The 13,256-nt window shown below is 48.8% G+C and overlaps 2 protein-coding genes across 2 annotated transcripts in view; both read left to right on the top strand.

The window, feature by feature from the left end:
* The window catches only part of CFAP99 (cilia and flagella associated protein 99), a 41,476-nt gene that overhangs the window by 21,571 nt on the left and 6,649 nt on the right, over nt 1–13,256 (top strand). The window lies entirely within an intron of this gene.
* Nucleotides 3,784–4,231, top strand: LOC114115362 (large ribosomal subunit protein eL31-like). The gene has a single exon (XM_042251719.2). The coding sequence runs from the start codon at nt 3,807–3,809 to the stop codon at nt 4,182–4,184; it is 378 nt and encodes a 125-aa protein (XP_042107653.1). The 5' UTR covers nt 3,784–3,806; the 3' UTR covers nt 4,185–4,231.

Genomic DNA, 13,256 nt, shown 5'->3' with positions numbered 1-13,256 from the left:
CAGGCTGCCCCCTGCCCCTACTAGCAGGGTCGGTTGGTCCCCGCACCTACACGTGAGGGGAGACTGGAGGACTGAGGGACTTATGCAAACGTGTTTGCATAAGACACAAGAGGGTAATGGGTTGCCCACGTTTCCAGTTAGGATGCTCTGGACATCGCAGGAGACATGGCCTGGCTGGGGTTGCCTTGCCGGTGTCCCGTCCAGAGAGCCTGGCGGGAGCCTGGACGAGGCGGGAGCCTGCAGGGCCCAGGGACGCACAGGAGCCCACCGTCGTCAGATGTGCCTCTAAGGGTCTGAGTCGGTGGCTACGCCTCAGGTTCACGTGTATCGCTCCTCCGGCAAGACGCATTTGTCTCTGTTCTTCACACTGTTGTTCAGTTCCACAGTCGTGTGCAACTCTTTGTGGCCCCATGGACTGCAGCACGTCAGGCCTCCCTGTGCTTCACTGTCTCCCAGAATTTGCTCCAACTCATGTCCATCGGATTGGTGATGCCATCCATCCATCTCATCCTCTGTCGTCCCCTTCTCCACTTGCCTTCGATCTTTCCCAGTATCAGGGTCTTTTCCAGTGAGTTGGCTCTTCTCATCAGGTGGCCAAAGGATTGGAGCTTTAGCTTCAGCATCAGTCCTTCCAATGAATATTCAGGACTGATCTCCTTTAGGATGGACTGGTTGGATCTCCTTGCAGTCCAAGGGACTCTCAAGAGTCTTCTCCAACACCACAGTTCAAAAGCAACAATTCTTCGGCATTCAGCTTTCTTTATGGTCCAACTTCCACATCCATACATGACTACTGAAAAAACCATAGCTTTTACTAGACGGACCTTTGTCGACAAAGTAATGTCTTTGCTTTTTAATATGCTATCTAGATTTGTCATAGTTTTTCTTCCAAGGAGCAAGTGTCTTAATTTCATGGCTGCAGTCACCATCTGTAGGGATTTTGGAGGCCCCCAAAATAAAGTCTCTCACTGTTTCCACTGTTCCCCCATCTATTTGCCATGAAGTGATGAGACTGGATGCCATGATCTTAGTTTTCTAAATGTTGAGCTTTAAGCCAACTTTTTCAGTGTCCTCTTTCACTTTCATCAAGAGGCTCTTTAGTTCTTCACTTTCTGCCATAAGGGTGGTGTCATCTGCATATCTGAGGTTATTGATATTTCTCCCAGCAATCTTGATTCCAGCTTGTGCTTCCTCCAGCCCAGCATTTCACATGTTGTACTCTGCATGTAAGTTAAATACGCAGGGACACAATATATAGCCTTGACTTACTCCTTTCCGAATTTTGAAATGTCTGTTGTTCCATGTCCAGCTCTAACTGTTTCTTCTTGACCTGCATGCAAATTTCTCAGGAGGTGAGGTGGTCTAGTATTCCCATCTCTTCAAGAATTTTCCACAGTTTGTTGTGATCTACACAATCAAAGGCTTTGGTGTAATCAATGAAGCACAAGTAGATGTTTTTCTGGGACTCGCTTGCTTTTTCTATGATCCAACAGATGTTGGCAATTTGATCTCTGGTTCCTCTGCCTTTTCTAAATCCAGCTTGAACATCTGGAAGTTCTCAGTTCATGTACTGTTGAAGCCTAGCCTGGAGAATTTTGAGCATCACTTTGCTAGCATGTGAGATGAGTGCAGTTGTGCAGTAGTTTGAACATTCTTTGGCATAACTCTTCTTTGGGATAGAAATGAAAACTGACCTTTTCCAGTCCTGTGGCCACTGCTGAGTTTTGCAAATTTGCTGGCATTTTGAGTAAAGCACTTCACAGCATCATCTTTTAGGATTTGAAATAGCTCAGCTGGTATTCTATCACCTCCGCTAGCTTTTTTTCATAGTGATGCTTCCTAAGCCCACTTGACTTTGGACTTCAGGATGTCTGGTTCTATGGGATAACACCACCATGGTTATCTGGGTCATTAAGTTCTTTTCTGTATAGTTTTGCTGTATATTCTTGCCACCTCTTCTTAATACCTTCTGCTTCTGTTAGGTCCACACCATTTCTGTCCTTTACTGTGCCCATCTTTGCAGGAAATGTACCTTGGTGTCCCTAATTTTCTTGAAGAGATGTCTAGTTGTACTGAATATATGATTTGCAAATATCGTCTCCCATTCCATGTGTGAGTGCCCAGTCGTGTCTGACTTTTTGCGATCCCATAGACTGTGGTCCATCAGGATCCTCTGTCCATGGAATTTTCCAGGCAAGAACACCAGAGGGAGTTGCCATTTCCTTCTCCAGGGGATCTTCCTGATGCAGGGATTAAACCCAGGTCTCGTGAAGCCTCCTGCATTGCCAGGTGGATTTCTTACCACTGCTGCCATCTGGGAAGCCCAGAAAGTGGAGCTGAGAGTTGCTAGTTGTGTCTGACTCTGCAGCCACATGGACATGCGCCCACCAGGTTCCTCTGTCCATGAGATTCTCCGGGCAGGAATGCTGGAGTGGGTTGCCATGCCCTTCTCCGGGGATCTTCCTGACCCAGGGATCGAACCGAGGTCTCCTGCACTGCAGGCAGATTCTTTACCATCTGAGCCACCAGGGAAGCCCATTTATGGCTTCAGGCCTTACATTCAAGCCTCTGATCCATTCTGAGTTGATTCTTGTGTGTGGTTAAGGTAGAGATTCAATCTCACTGTTTGCATAAATCTGGCTCTTTCAACAATATTTATAAAAGACATTGTTCTTTCCCCACTGAATTTTCTTGGTGCCTTGGTCAAAGATTAGTTGACCATGTACATTTTCTGTGAGCTTTTAACCTTCATTTCATTGACTTTATGTAGCTCAGCTGGAAAAGAATCCACCTGCAATGCAAGAGCCCCTGGTTCAGTTCCTGGGTTGGGAAGATCCCCTGGAGATAGGCTCAGTTCAGATCACTCACTCAGTCATGTCCGACTCTTTGCGGCCCCATGAATCGCAGCACGCCAGGCCTCCCTGTCCATCACCAACTCCCGGAGTTCACTCAGACTCATGTCCATCGAGTCCGGGATGCCATACAGCCATCTCATCCTCGGTCGTTCCCTTCTCCTCCTGCCCCCAGTCTCTCCCAGCATCAGAGTCTTTTCCAATGAGTCAACTCTTCGCATGCGGTGGCCAAATACTGGAGTTTCAGCTTTAGCATCAGTCCTTCCAAAGAAATCCCAGGGCTGATCTCCTTCAGAATGGACTGGTTGGATCTCCTTGCAGTCCAAGGGACTCTCAAGAGTCTTCTCCAACACCACAGTTCAAAAGCATCAATTCTTCGGTGCTCAGCCTTCTTCACAGTCCAACTCTCACATCCATACATGACCACTGGAAAAACCATAGCCTTGACTGACAGACCTTAGTCGGCAAAGTAATGTCTCTGTTTTTGAATATGCTATCTAGGTTGGTCATAAATTTTCTTCCAAGGAGTAAGCGTCTTTTAATTTCATGGCTGCAGTCACCATCTGCAGCGATTTTGGAGCCCCCAAAAATAAAGTCTGACACTGTTTCCACTGTTTCCCCATCTATTGCCCATGAAGTGATGGGACCGGATGCCATGATCTTCATTTTCTGAATGTTCAGCTTTAAGCCAACTTTTTCACTCTCCTCTTTCACTTTCATCAAGAGGCTTTTAGCTCCTCTTCACTTTCTGCCATAAGGGTGGGGTTATCTGCATATCTGAGGTTATTGATATTTCTCCCGGCAATCTTGATTCCAGCTTGTGTTTCTTCCAGTCCAGCGTTTCTCATGATGTCCTCTGCATAGAAGTTAAATAAGCAGAAGTTGTACTTGCGAGGCTGCTTTCCTTCTCCCACAATCCCTCGCGCTCTTCCTTTCCAACCCCGGCCCTGCAGGATGGCTCCCGCAAAGAAGGGCAGCGAGAAGAAGAAGGGCCCGTCCGCCATCAACGAGGTGGTGACAAGAGAATACACCATCAACATTCACAAGCGCATCCATGGAGTGCGTTTCAAGAAGCGTGCCCCTAGGGCACTCAAAGAAATCCGGAAGTTTGCCATGAAGGAGATGGGAACCCCGGATGTACGCATCGACACCAGGCTCAACAAAGCCCTCTGGGCCAAAGGAATCAGGAATGTCCCATACCGGATCTGTGTGCGGTTGTCCAGAAAACGTAATGAAGATGAAGACTCGCCAAACAAGCTCTATACTTTGGTTACCTACGTGCCCGTCACCACTTTCAAAAATCTACAGACAGTCAATGTGGATGAGAACTAATTGCTGATGGTCGAATAAAATTATTGAACTGCAAAAAAAAAAAAAAAGAAGAAGTTAAATAAGCAGGATGACAATATACAACCTTGACGTACTCCTTTTCCTATTTGGAACCAGTCTGTTGTTCCATGTCCAGTTCTAGTTGTTGATTCCTGACCTGCATACAGGTTTCTCAAGAGGCAGGTCAGGTGGTCTGGTATTCCCATCTCTTTCAGAATTTTCCACAGTTTATTGTGATCCACACAGTCAAAGGCTTTGGCATAGTCAATAAAGCAGAAATAGATGTTTTCTGGAACTCTCTTGCTTTTTCCATGATCCAGTGGGTGTTGGCAATTTGATCTCTGGTTCCTCTGCCTTTGCTAAAACCAGCTTGAACATCAGGAAGTTCACGGTTCATGTATTGCTGAAGCCTGGTTTGGAGAATTTTGAGCATTACTTTACTAGCATGTGAGATGAGTGCAATTGGGTGGTAGTTTGAGCATTCTTTGGCATTGCCTTTCTTTGGAATTGGAGTGAAAACTGACCTTTTCCAGTCCTGGGGCCACTGCTGAGTTTTCCAAATTTGCTGGCATATTGAGTGCAGCACTTTCACAGCATCATCTTTCAGGACTTGAAACAGCTCAACTGGAATTCCATCACCTCCACTAGCTTTGTTCGTAGCGATGCTTTCCAAGGCCCACTTGACTTCACATTCCAGGATGTCTGGCTCTAGAGGAGTGATCACACCATCATGATTGTCTGGGTCGTGAAGATCTTTTTTGTACAGTTCTTCTGTGTATTCTTGCCACCTCTTCTTAATATCTTCTGCTTCTATTAGGTACATACCATTTCTGTCCTTTATCGAGCCCATCTTTGCATGAAATGTTCCCTTGGCATCTCTAATTTTCTTGAAGAGATCTCTAGTCTTTCCCATTCTGTTCTTTTCCTCTATTTCTTTGCATTGATCGCTGAAGAAGGCTTTCTTATCTCTTCTTGCTATTCTCTGGAACTCTGCATTCAGATGCTTATATCTTTCCTTGTCTCCTTTGCTTTTTGCCTCTTTTCTTTTCACGGCTATTTGTAAGGCCTCCCCAGACAGCCATTTTGCTTTTCTGCATTTCTTTTCCATGTGGATGGTCTTGATCCCTGTCTCCTGTACAATGTCATGAACCTCATTCCATAGTTCATCAGGCACTCTATCTATCAGATCTAGGTCCTTAAATCTATTTCTCACTTCCACTGTATAAGCATAAGGGATTTGATTGAGGTCATACCTGAATGGTCTAGCGGTTTTCCCTTCTTTCTTCAGTTTAAGTCTGAATTTGGCAATAAGGAGTTCATGATCTGAGCCACAGTCAGCTCCCGGTCTTGTGTTTGTTGACTGTATAGAGCTTTTCCATCTTTGGCTACAAAGAATATAATCAGTCTGATTTCAGTGTTGACCATCTGGTGATGTCCATGTGTAGAGTCTTCTCTTGTGTTGTTGGAAGAGGGTGTTTGCTATGACCAGTGCATGTTCTTGGCAAAACTCTATTAGGCTTTGCCCTGCTTCATTCCACATTCCAAGGCTAAATTTGCCTGTTACTCCAGATGTTTCTTGACTTCCTACTTTTGCATTCCAGTCCCCTGTAATGAAAAGGACATCTTTTTGGGTGTTAGTTCTAAAAGGTCTTGTAGGTCTTCATAAAACCGTTCAACTTCAGCTTCTTCAGCGTTAGTGGTTGGGGCATAGACTTGGATAACTGTGATATTGAATGGTTTGCCTTGGAGACGAAGAGATCATTCTGTCATTTTGAGATTGCATCCAAGTACTGCATTTCAGACTCTTCTGTTGACCGTGATGGCTACTCCATTTCTTCTGAGGGATTCCTGCCTGCAGTAGTAGATATAATGGTCATCTGAGTTAAATTCACCCATTCCAGTCCATTTTAGTTCGCTAACTCCTAGAATGTCGACGTTCACCCTTGCCATCTCCTGTTTGACCACTTCCAATTTGCCTTGATTCATGGACCTGACATTCCAGGTTCCTATGCAATATTGCTCTTTACAGCATCAGACCTTCCTTCTATCACCAGTCACATCCACAGCTAGGTAATGTTTTTGCTTTGGCTTCATCCCTTCATTCTTTCTGGAGTTAGTTCTCCACTGATCTCCAGTAGCATGTTGGGCACCTACTGACCTAGGGAGTTCTTTTTTCAGTATCCTATCATTTTGCCTTTTCATACTGTTCATGGGGTTCTCAAGGCAAGAATACTGAAGTGGCTTGCCAGTCCCTTCTCCAGTGGACCACATTCTGTCAGACCTCTCCACCATGACGCGCCTGTCTTGGGTTGCCCCATGGGCATGGCTTGGTTTCATTGAGTTAGACAAGGCTGTGGTCCTAGTGTGATTAGATTAACTAGTTTATTCTTGGGCTTCCCTGGTGGCTTAACTGGTAAAGAATCTGCCTGCAATGCGGGAGACCTGAGTTTGATCCCTGGGTTGGGAAGATCCTTTGGAAAAGGGAACAGCTACCCACTCCAGTATTCTGGCCTGGAGCATTCCATGGACTGTATATCCGTGGCGTCACCAAGAGTTGGACATGACTGGGCAACTTTCACTTACCTATTAAGGAAGGTAACTGTTTAATTGTAATCTGTTATTACAGGTATCCTGTCCGGGTTACTCATCGGGCTTCACTTGAATAGTGTGTTCTGGCCGTGAAGTGTGTTTTCGTGTCATCAAACATACCAGTCTTCTCCTTCGCTGTATCTGGATTTGGAATAGTGAGGAAGGCTTTTCCCATGTGCATGGTATGGAAGAATTCAGCCATATTCTCTTCTAGCATTTGTGTGGTTTTGTTTTTAAACCTGGATCTGTATCCACTTGAAGCTTATTCTCTCGCGTGGTGTGAGATCCGAATCCAGCAGATGCCGTCCAGTTTAGTCTTCCAGTCCCCGAATGCAGGACATGCCTCCACTTGCTTCTTTTCTCCACTTATGACTTTTATTTCTTTCATCTGGTTATTAGGTTTCTTTAAGTTTGTGAGACTTGCACCTAAGTATTTCTTCCATGATTTTCGAGTGGTTGTGGATGGCACTATTATTTTCAGTTTTGGCATCCATGTAGTGAATGCCAGTCTGTAAAATACAGTTGGTTTTGCGTGTCGTTCCTGTGTCCCGTGGCCTCACTGAACTCCCTAACTAGTTTTCTTTCTTCTTTTTTTTTTTTTCCTAACTAGTTTTCTAGGACACACAGGACAGTTTGTCGTCGATTCCTTGGGCTTCTCTCTGTGGCGCGGATGCCATCTCCTGTTCCACCCTTTCCGGTCCGCATCCCCCCCCTTCCGGTCCGCATCCCCCCTTTCCGGTCCACATCCCCCCTTTCCGGTCTGCATCCCCTCCCTCCGGTTTGCATTCCGTTTCTCTCTTCCTCTCGCCTGCTGCACTGGCTCATTCTCCATCTTGGGGGAGATCAGTTCTTTCACTGTTAAGTGTAATGTTAGATGTCAGGTTTTTCGTAGATGTGCACTTTATCAAGTCGATTAAATTCCCTTCTATTCCTGGTTTTCTTAAAGTTTTTATCAGGAATTTTTGCTCGGTGGCTCTCTGGATCAATGGATACAGTCGTGTGATCGTCTTTAGCCTGTTAATATGGTGGATTCCACTGACCGATTTTCAAATGTTGAACCAGCTTTGCATTCTAAGAATACGCCCCACCTGATTGTGGTGTTTGTATAATTCTTTTTTATGTATGTTGAATTCTATTTGCTACTAGTTTGATTTTCTTAGAGGTGTTCTTACATGTAGCTTCATAAGTAGTGTTAACCTATAGTTTTCTTTTTTGTAATGTCATCTGCCTGGTTTTGGTTATCGCGGTAATTCTAACTTCATAGAATGAATTTGGAAGTGTTTTCTCCTTTCGTTTTCTAGGAAAGATTGTGGAAAATTGATATTCATTCTTTCAACACATGGTAGGATTCTCTAGTGAAATCATCTGGGTTTGGGGTTTTCTTTTTTGGATGTATCTAAATTAGAAATTCAACTCTCTTACAAGTTCCAGGGCCATTCAAATGATCTGTTTCGTTTTCGGTAGGTTGTGCCGGTTTCTGTTTTTTGAGAAATTGTCCATTTCACGAAGTTGCCAAGTTTACGACTGTAAGTTGTTTTCAAGATTCTGTTACTATCCTTTTTAATGTCTGTAGGGTCTAGAGCATTTCACTCTTGATATTGATGATTTCATGTTTTTTCATTTTTTCTGTGAGAATTGCTAGAGATCTGTCAATTCCATTGATCTTTTCAAAGAACCAGTTTCTTGTTTCATTGATTTTCCTCTACTGTTTTCAATGCTGTTGACTTCTGCTCTTTATTATTCCTTCTGCTTGCTTTGAGTTTACTTTGCTCTTTTCCCAGGTTCTTGAGGTCGGAGCTGGGCTACTGACGCGAGACTCCGCTGCCTTTCTGTTTAAGTGCTGTTCGGTGTTATATGTCTCTGTTTATTTTGTTGCTCTGGCTGTGTCCACAAACTTTGGTATTTTGTATTTCACTTTCATTCAGTTCAGTGTCCTTTTTCATTTCACTTGAAAATGCTTCTTTGCCCCTTGGATTATTTAGGAGTATGTTGTTTAGTTCCCAAGCATTTGTCCTTTTTCGTCATTGATTTCCGGTCAATTCCATCGTGGTTGTTGAACATACTCCGTGCTGTTTATCTTAGATTTGTTGAGATCACGTCTTTCATAATTGCTTGTTGAAGCATTTTAATGACGGCTTCTTTATAAACCGCTGTCAGATCTAACGCCTCTGTGACCTCAGTGCTGGCATCTGCTGATTGTGTCTTCATTCTGCTGGAGACCATCCTGGCTTGTGTGTGATAACCGGTTGAAACCTGGGCATTCTGGGTATTATGTTCCAAGCTTCTGGGTCGCATTTAAGCCTTCTGTCTGAGCGTCCCCTCTCTGACGCTGCTCTGGGAGGGGAAGGGAGGCACCACTGTGTTACTGCCAGGCAGGCTTGTCAGCCCACCTTCCCCACGTGCCTCTGCTGACCCCCGAGAGGGGCTACTCGTGAGGGCAAGGGCTCCGCTAGTCCTCCGCCGACAGCTGCCTGACCTGGGGTGGCAGGGGCACCTTATAACTGCCCCCACATGGCCCTCGCTGTCACGTGACAAGCGTGAAGGGAAAGCCCTCACTTGGCCCTCAGCTTCCTCTGACGCCACCCTGGTCGGGGGGGGGGGGGAGGTGGTGAAAGGACCCTTGTTCCCACGGGTGGGGGTGGACGCCAGGTTGCTGAGCTTGCTACCAGCTCTCCTCTGGCACACCGGACCCCTAGGGCAGGCCCCTGCTCAGATTGAGGAAGCTCACGCCCGCTTGGCCTTTGCCCAGGTTTTGCCTGTGGTGTCTGGCTGGAGCACAGGTCACGTTGCTCCGTCTTCTGTCTCTCTGGGTGGCTCCTGGCTTCCCCAGAGGCTCAGCTGGTAGAGAATCTGCCTGTAGTGAGGGAGACCCAGGTTCAATCCCTGGGTGGAGAAGATCCCCTGGAGAAGGGAATAGCAACCCACTCGTCTTCTTGCCCGGGAAATCTCATGGACAGAGGAGCCTGGTGGACCGGGGCTTCAGTCCATGCGGTCGGAGAGAGTCAGACAACAGCAGCTGACACTCGCTGGAGAGAGCAGGCTTTGGTCGTGCTTTTTTGTCTGTACTTGTGGCATTTTGGGGGCCTTCAGCCCCCAGCCTAGAACCTAGAAGGTAAAAAAGAGACCAGGGGCCCCAGCACCGTGCCATTCTTAAGGCCCTGCAGTCCTAGCCTGCCGGCCCTCTTCCCTCCACTGTTAGCTGTCCTCTTATGTATTTTTTTTTAAATATTTATTCATTTGGCTGTCCCAGGTCTTAGTTGCAGTATTCATTGTGATTGTTATTCAGCTGGTCTTTTGTGACTCCATGGAACGATGTCCCACCAGGCTCCTCTGTCCATGGGATTTCCCAGGCAAGAATACTGGAGTGGGTGGCCATTCCCTTCCCCAGGGGGCTTCCCGACCCAGGGACCCAGCTCATGTCGTCGCCTGCCTCAGCAGGTGAACTCTTTACCTCGGAGCCGTCAGGGAAGGGCTAGTGGCGGCCTGTGCGCTCTACCTCCCTGACCGGGGAACGAACCCGGGCCCCTCCCGCATTGGAAGCACAGAGCCTGGCCACTGGACCACCAGGGAAGTCCCTGTATGTTTGACAACGTATATTTGGGGCTTTTAGCTGTGCCGAGTGGGAGGGGGGAAATTGCCCCCCCAGCCCCCCACCGTCTTCCCAGACGTGGACGTTCCAGGTGTCGATTCTCGTAAAGGCTTCTGCAGCGTCTGTGGAGAGAATCCACTTTTCCTCCCAACCTCTATGCATGTGGTGAATTGTATGAGGGATTTCTTAATGCTAACCCTTCCGTGCCTTCCTGGGATGAGTCCCGTGCAGTCTCCCTGGAGTTTGAGAGTCCCTGGGACTCAGGCGGAAATGTCCAGAGGCGGGGGGCGGGGGTTGGGGACGGAGGGCAAAAATGGGCTGTAGTTGAGCAGCCGCGCACTTGCCTTGACTGGAGACCCTGAGAGGAGCCCGGGGGAGCCACCTGGAAGGGCAGAGACCCATCAGAGGGGTGGGCACTGGAGGCTGTAAAAGTCACTAGTCCAGCTGGAGGCCAGGGCTTGGACTAGAAGCTGTGGCCTGATGAGTGGCCTTGCTGGGGACGAGACTGTCCAGGCGACCCATCCGAGGTGCTGGGGGAGCAGCTCCTCCCGGGAGGAAAGCACCCCCACCCCCGCAGGCTTTCCCCCCCGAATGCCTCGCTTTTAATGCCTCAGGGGTCCTCACTCCTCCTCGGGCCTCCTTCCGTGCTCCAGGAGCTGGGCTGCTCTTGGGAAGCAGGCACAGAACACTGGCTTCCCACCACCCTGCATCTCGCCCGCCGACTGTCCGCGTAACTGGGCAGCACTGCGAGCCCCGAGCCGTGTCCCCAGAGTGAAGCTGAGCCTGACTGCCCCACCCCGAGTGGGTCCAGAGGCGTCTCTCGCCGCTCCTGGGACATCCAGCTGCAGGCGTGTAGATGACGACTATGTTTTACGAGCAAACTAACAGATTAGACATGGCTCGGCTGGTGAAAAATCCGCCTGCAATGCGGGAGACCTGGGTCCGATCCGCGGGTTGGGAATGTCCTCTGGAGAAGAGAAAGGCTGCCCACTCTAGCATTCCGGACTGGAGAGCCCCATGGACTGTGTGATCCATGGGGTTGCAAGGGGTCGGGCGTGGCTGAGCAACTAGCACGGGCGCGTTTGAAGAGGAAGTTTCATCTTTCCCTGCGCTGTTCATGCCGGACTAGTGACTCTTACAGCCTCTGTCTTGTTTTTAACTATCATTTTAGGGTTTTTTTCTAAGGTTTTAAATCGAGTGTTCTTTATTTTATTTATTAATTTTTCCTACACCACGCACAATATGGGATCTTAGTTCCTCAACCAGGGATTGAATCCAAGCCCCTGCAGTAGAAGTGCCGAGTCTTAACCTCTGGGCCTTAATGGGACTTTGTGTCGGCCGGAGGCTCTGTGGCCATGGCCCGGCCCACGGGGCCCGCCCTCCCCACCCAGCCTCCCCTGTCCTCTCTGCCCATCTAGAGCCACGGGACGTCCTTTCTTTTGAGGGGCAGGATGTGTGGGGCCCATCTGAATTTCCTCTTCTTGAGACACACGTTCAGTTATTCTCCTGAGCCCCGGGGCCTCCTCGCAGAGCCCAGGGTCGATTTCCATAGCTGGGGGTCAGGGGGCTTTTCTGATTTTTCCCTGGTCCCCAGTATTAAGGCGCTCTAGCAATGGGGCTGAAAAGGACACAATTGCAAAGTCCTGAGTGTAGCTCTGTCACTGTCTCAAGATGTTAAACAATCAGAATATACCGTCTTCACTAAATTTCATCTCCCCCCCCTCTCTTTTTGGCTGCACTGCTCAGCTTGTGGGATCTTAGTTCCTCGACCAGGGATTGAACCCGTGCCCCTGCAGTGGGAGCGCAGAGTCTTAACCACTGGACAGCCAGGGAATTCCCAATTTTATCCCCTTGTAAAAATAATTTGATGAACCATAGAAATAAGTAACTATATTGGGGGAAAAACGGATGAAATTCACATAATCTCCTTTTTCAACCTGTTGTCACAGTGAACTTAATCCAGAAAACCCGTACACAAAGCCACGGGCTGCAGGACCCTTCCAATCTGGTTGCCACGGGCGCCCGTTCAGAGAGCGCGCTTCACGGAAGTGTTGGGTGGATTATTCCCTTAGGAGCCCCTTGGGGCATTCTTCTATTTGGTGCTGTTGGGCGCGGTCCGTGTTCCCTTGAACTTCCAGCTGAAGGCCCTTCCTTGGGGCAGGGTGGTACTGGCTGTGGAGGCGGGAGGCCAGGCTGGCCCCCGACTGGACTCCGGGCTGGACCACGGGCCCAAGGGCTACGTCCAAGCAGACAGAGCCGAGAGCTGGCCCGGGGCTCCGGGCACCCTGGTGACCCCTGCCCTCCTCCTGCTGGCCGGCCCAGAGAGCCAGGCCGCAGCCCCTCTGCCCGCCCACCCGTTCGGCTTTCTGGCCTCCCTCTTTCTTCGAGCACTCCACCCTCTTCTCTGATCAGCGATGCTGGGCTGACATTAGGGCCACAGCTGATGGGGGCCAGGGAACGGTCGGGGAGGCAGCACCGCCACCCCAGTCACCGGCAGAGACGAGGGGGCGGGGCGGGGCGATCTGCCCGGCAGAACTACAATCCTGGCCTCCCTCCCTCCCTGGGCCTTCTCCACGGCTGGCCGCAGGGCTCCTGGGCTCCATGAGGCTTACACGGAGCTGGGAGCCGTGGATGAGGCCCCCAGCCCTCTCTGTGCTGCTGACAAGCTGGGCACCCAGAGACCAGGCATCTTTCTTTGCACAGAGGCTGGTTACTTGAGGTAGGACTCCTCCATGTTCTGGGAGCCTGCTTTTTTTTTCACCTTGTACTTCCGCCGAAGCATTTCTCGAACTTATGACAAAGTTTTCAAAGAAAGTGAAGTCGATCACTCGTGTCCCAACTCTTTGTGACCTATGGACTGTAGCCCACCAGGCTCCTCTGTCCATGGGATTCTCAAG

Source organism: Ovis aries, chromosome 6, assembly GCF_016772045.2.
Source record: "Ovis aries strain OAR_USU_Benz2616 breed Rambouillet chromosome 6, ARS-UI_Ramb_v3.0, whole genome shotgun sequence".
Taxonomy (NCBI): Eukaryota; Metazoa; Chordata; class Mammalia; order Artiodactyla; family Bovidae; genus Ovis; species Ovis aries.
Note: the sequence above shows the minus strand (reverse complement) of the source record. Positions and strands in the feature narration are given on the sequence as shown.

Bases quoted from the DNA above. Each gene is read 5' to 3' on its own strand.
- LOC114115362 (XM_042251719.2), top strand. From the start codon at position 3,807: ATGGCTCCCGCAAAGAAGGGCAGCGAGAAGAAGAAGGGCCCGTCCGCC.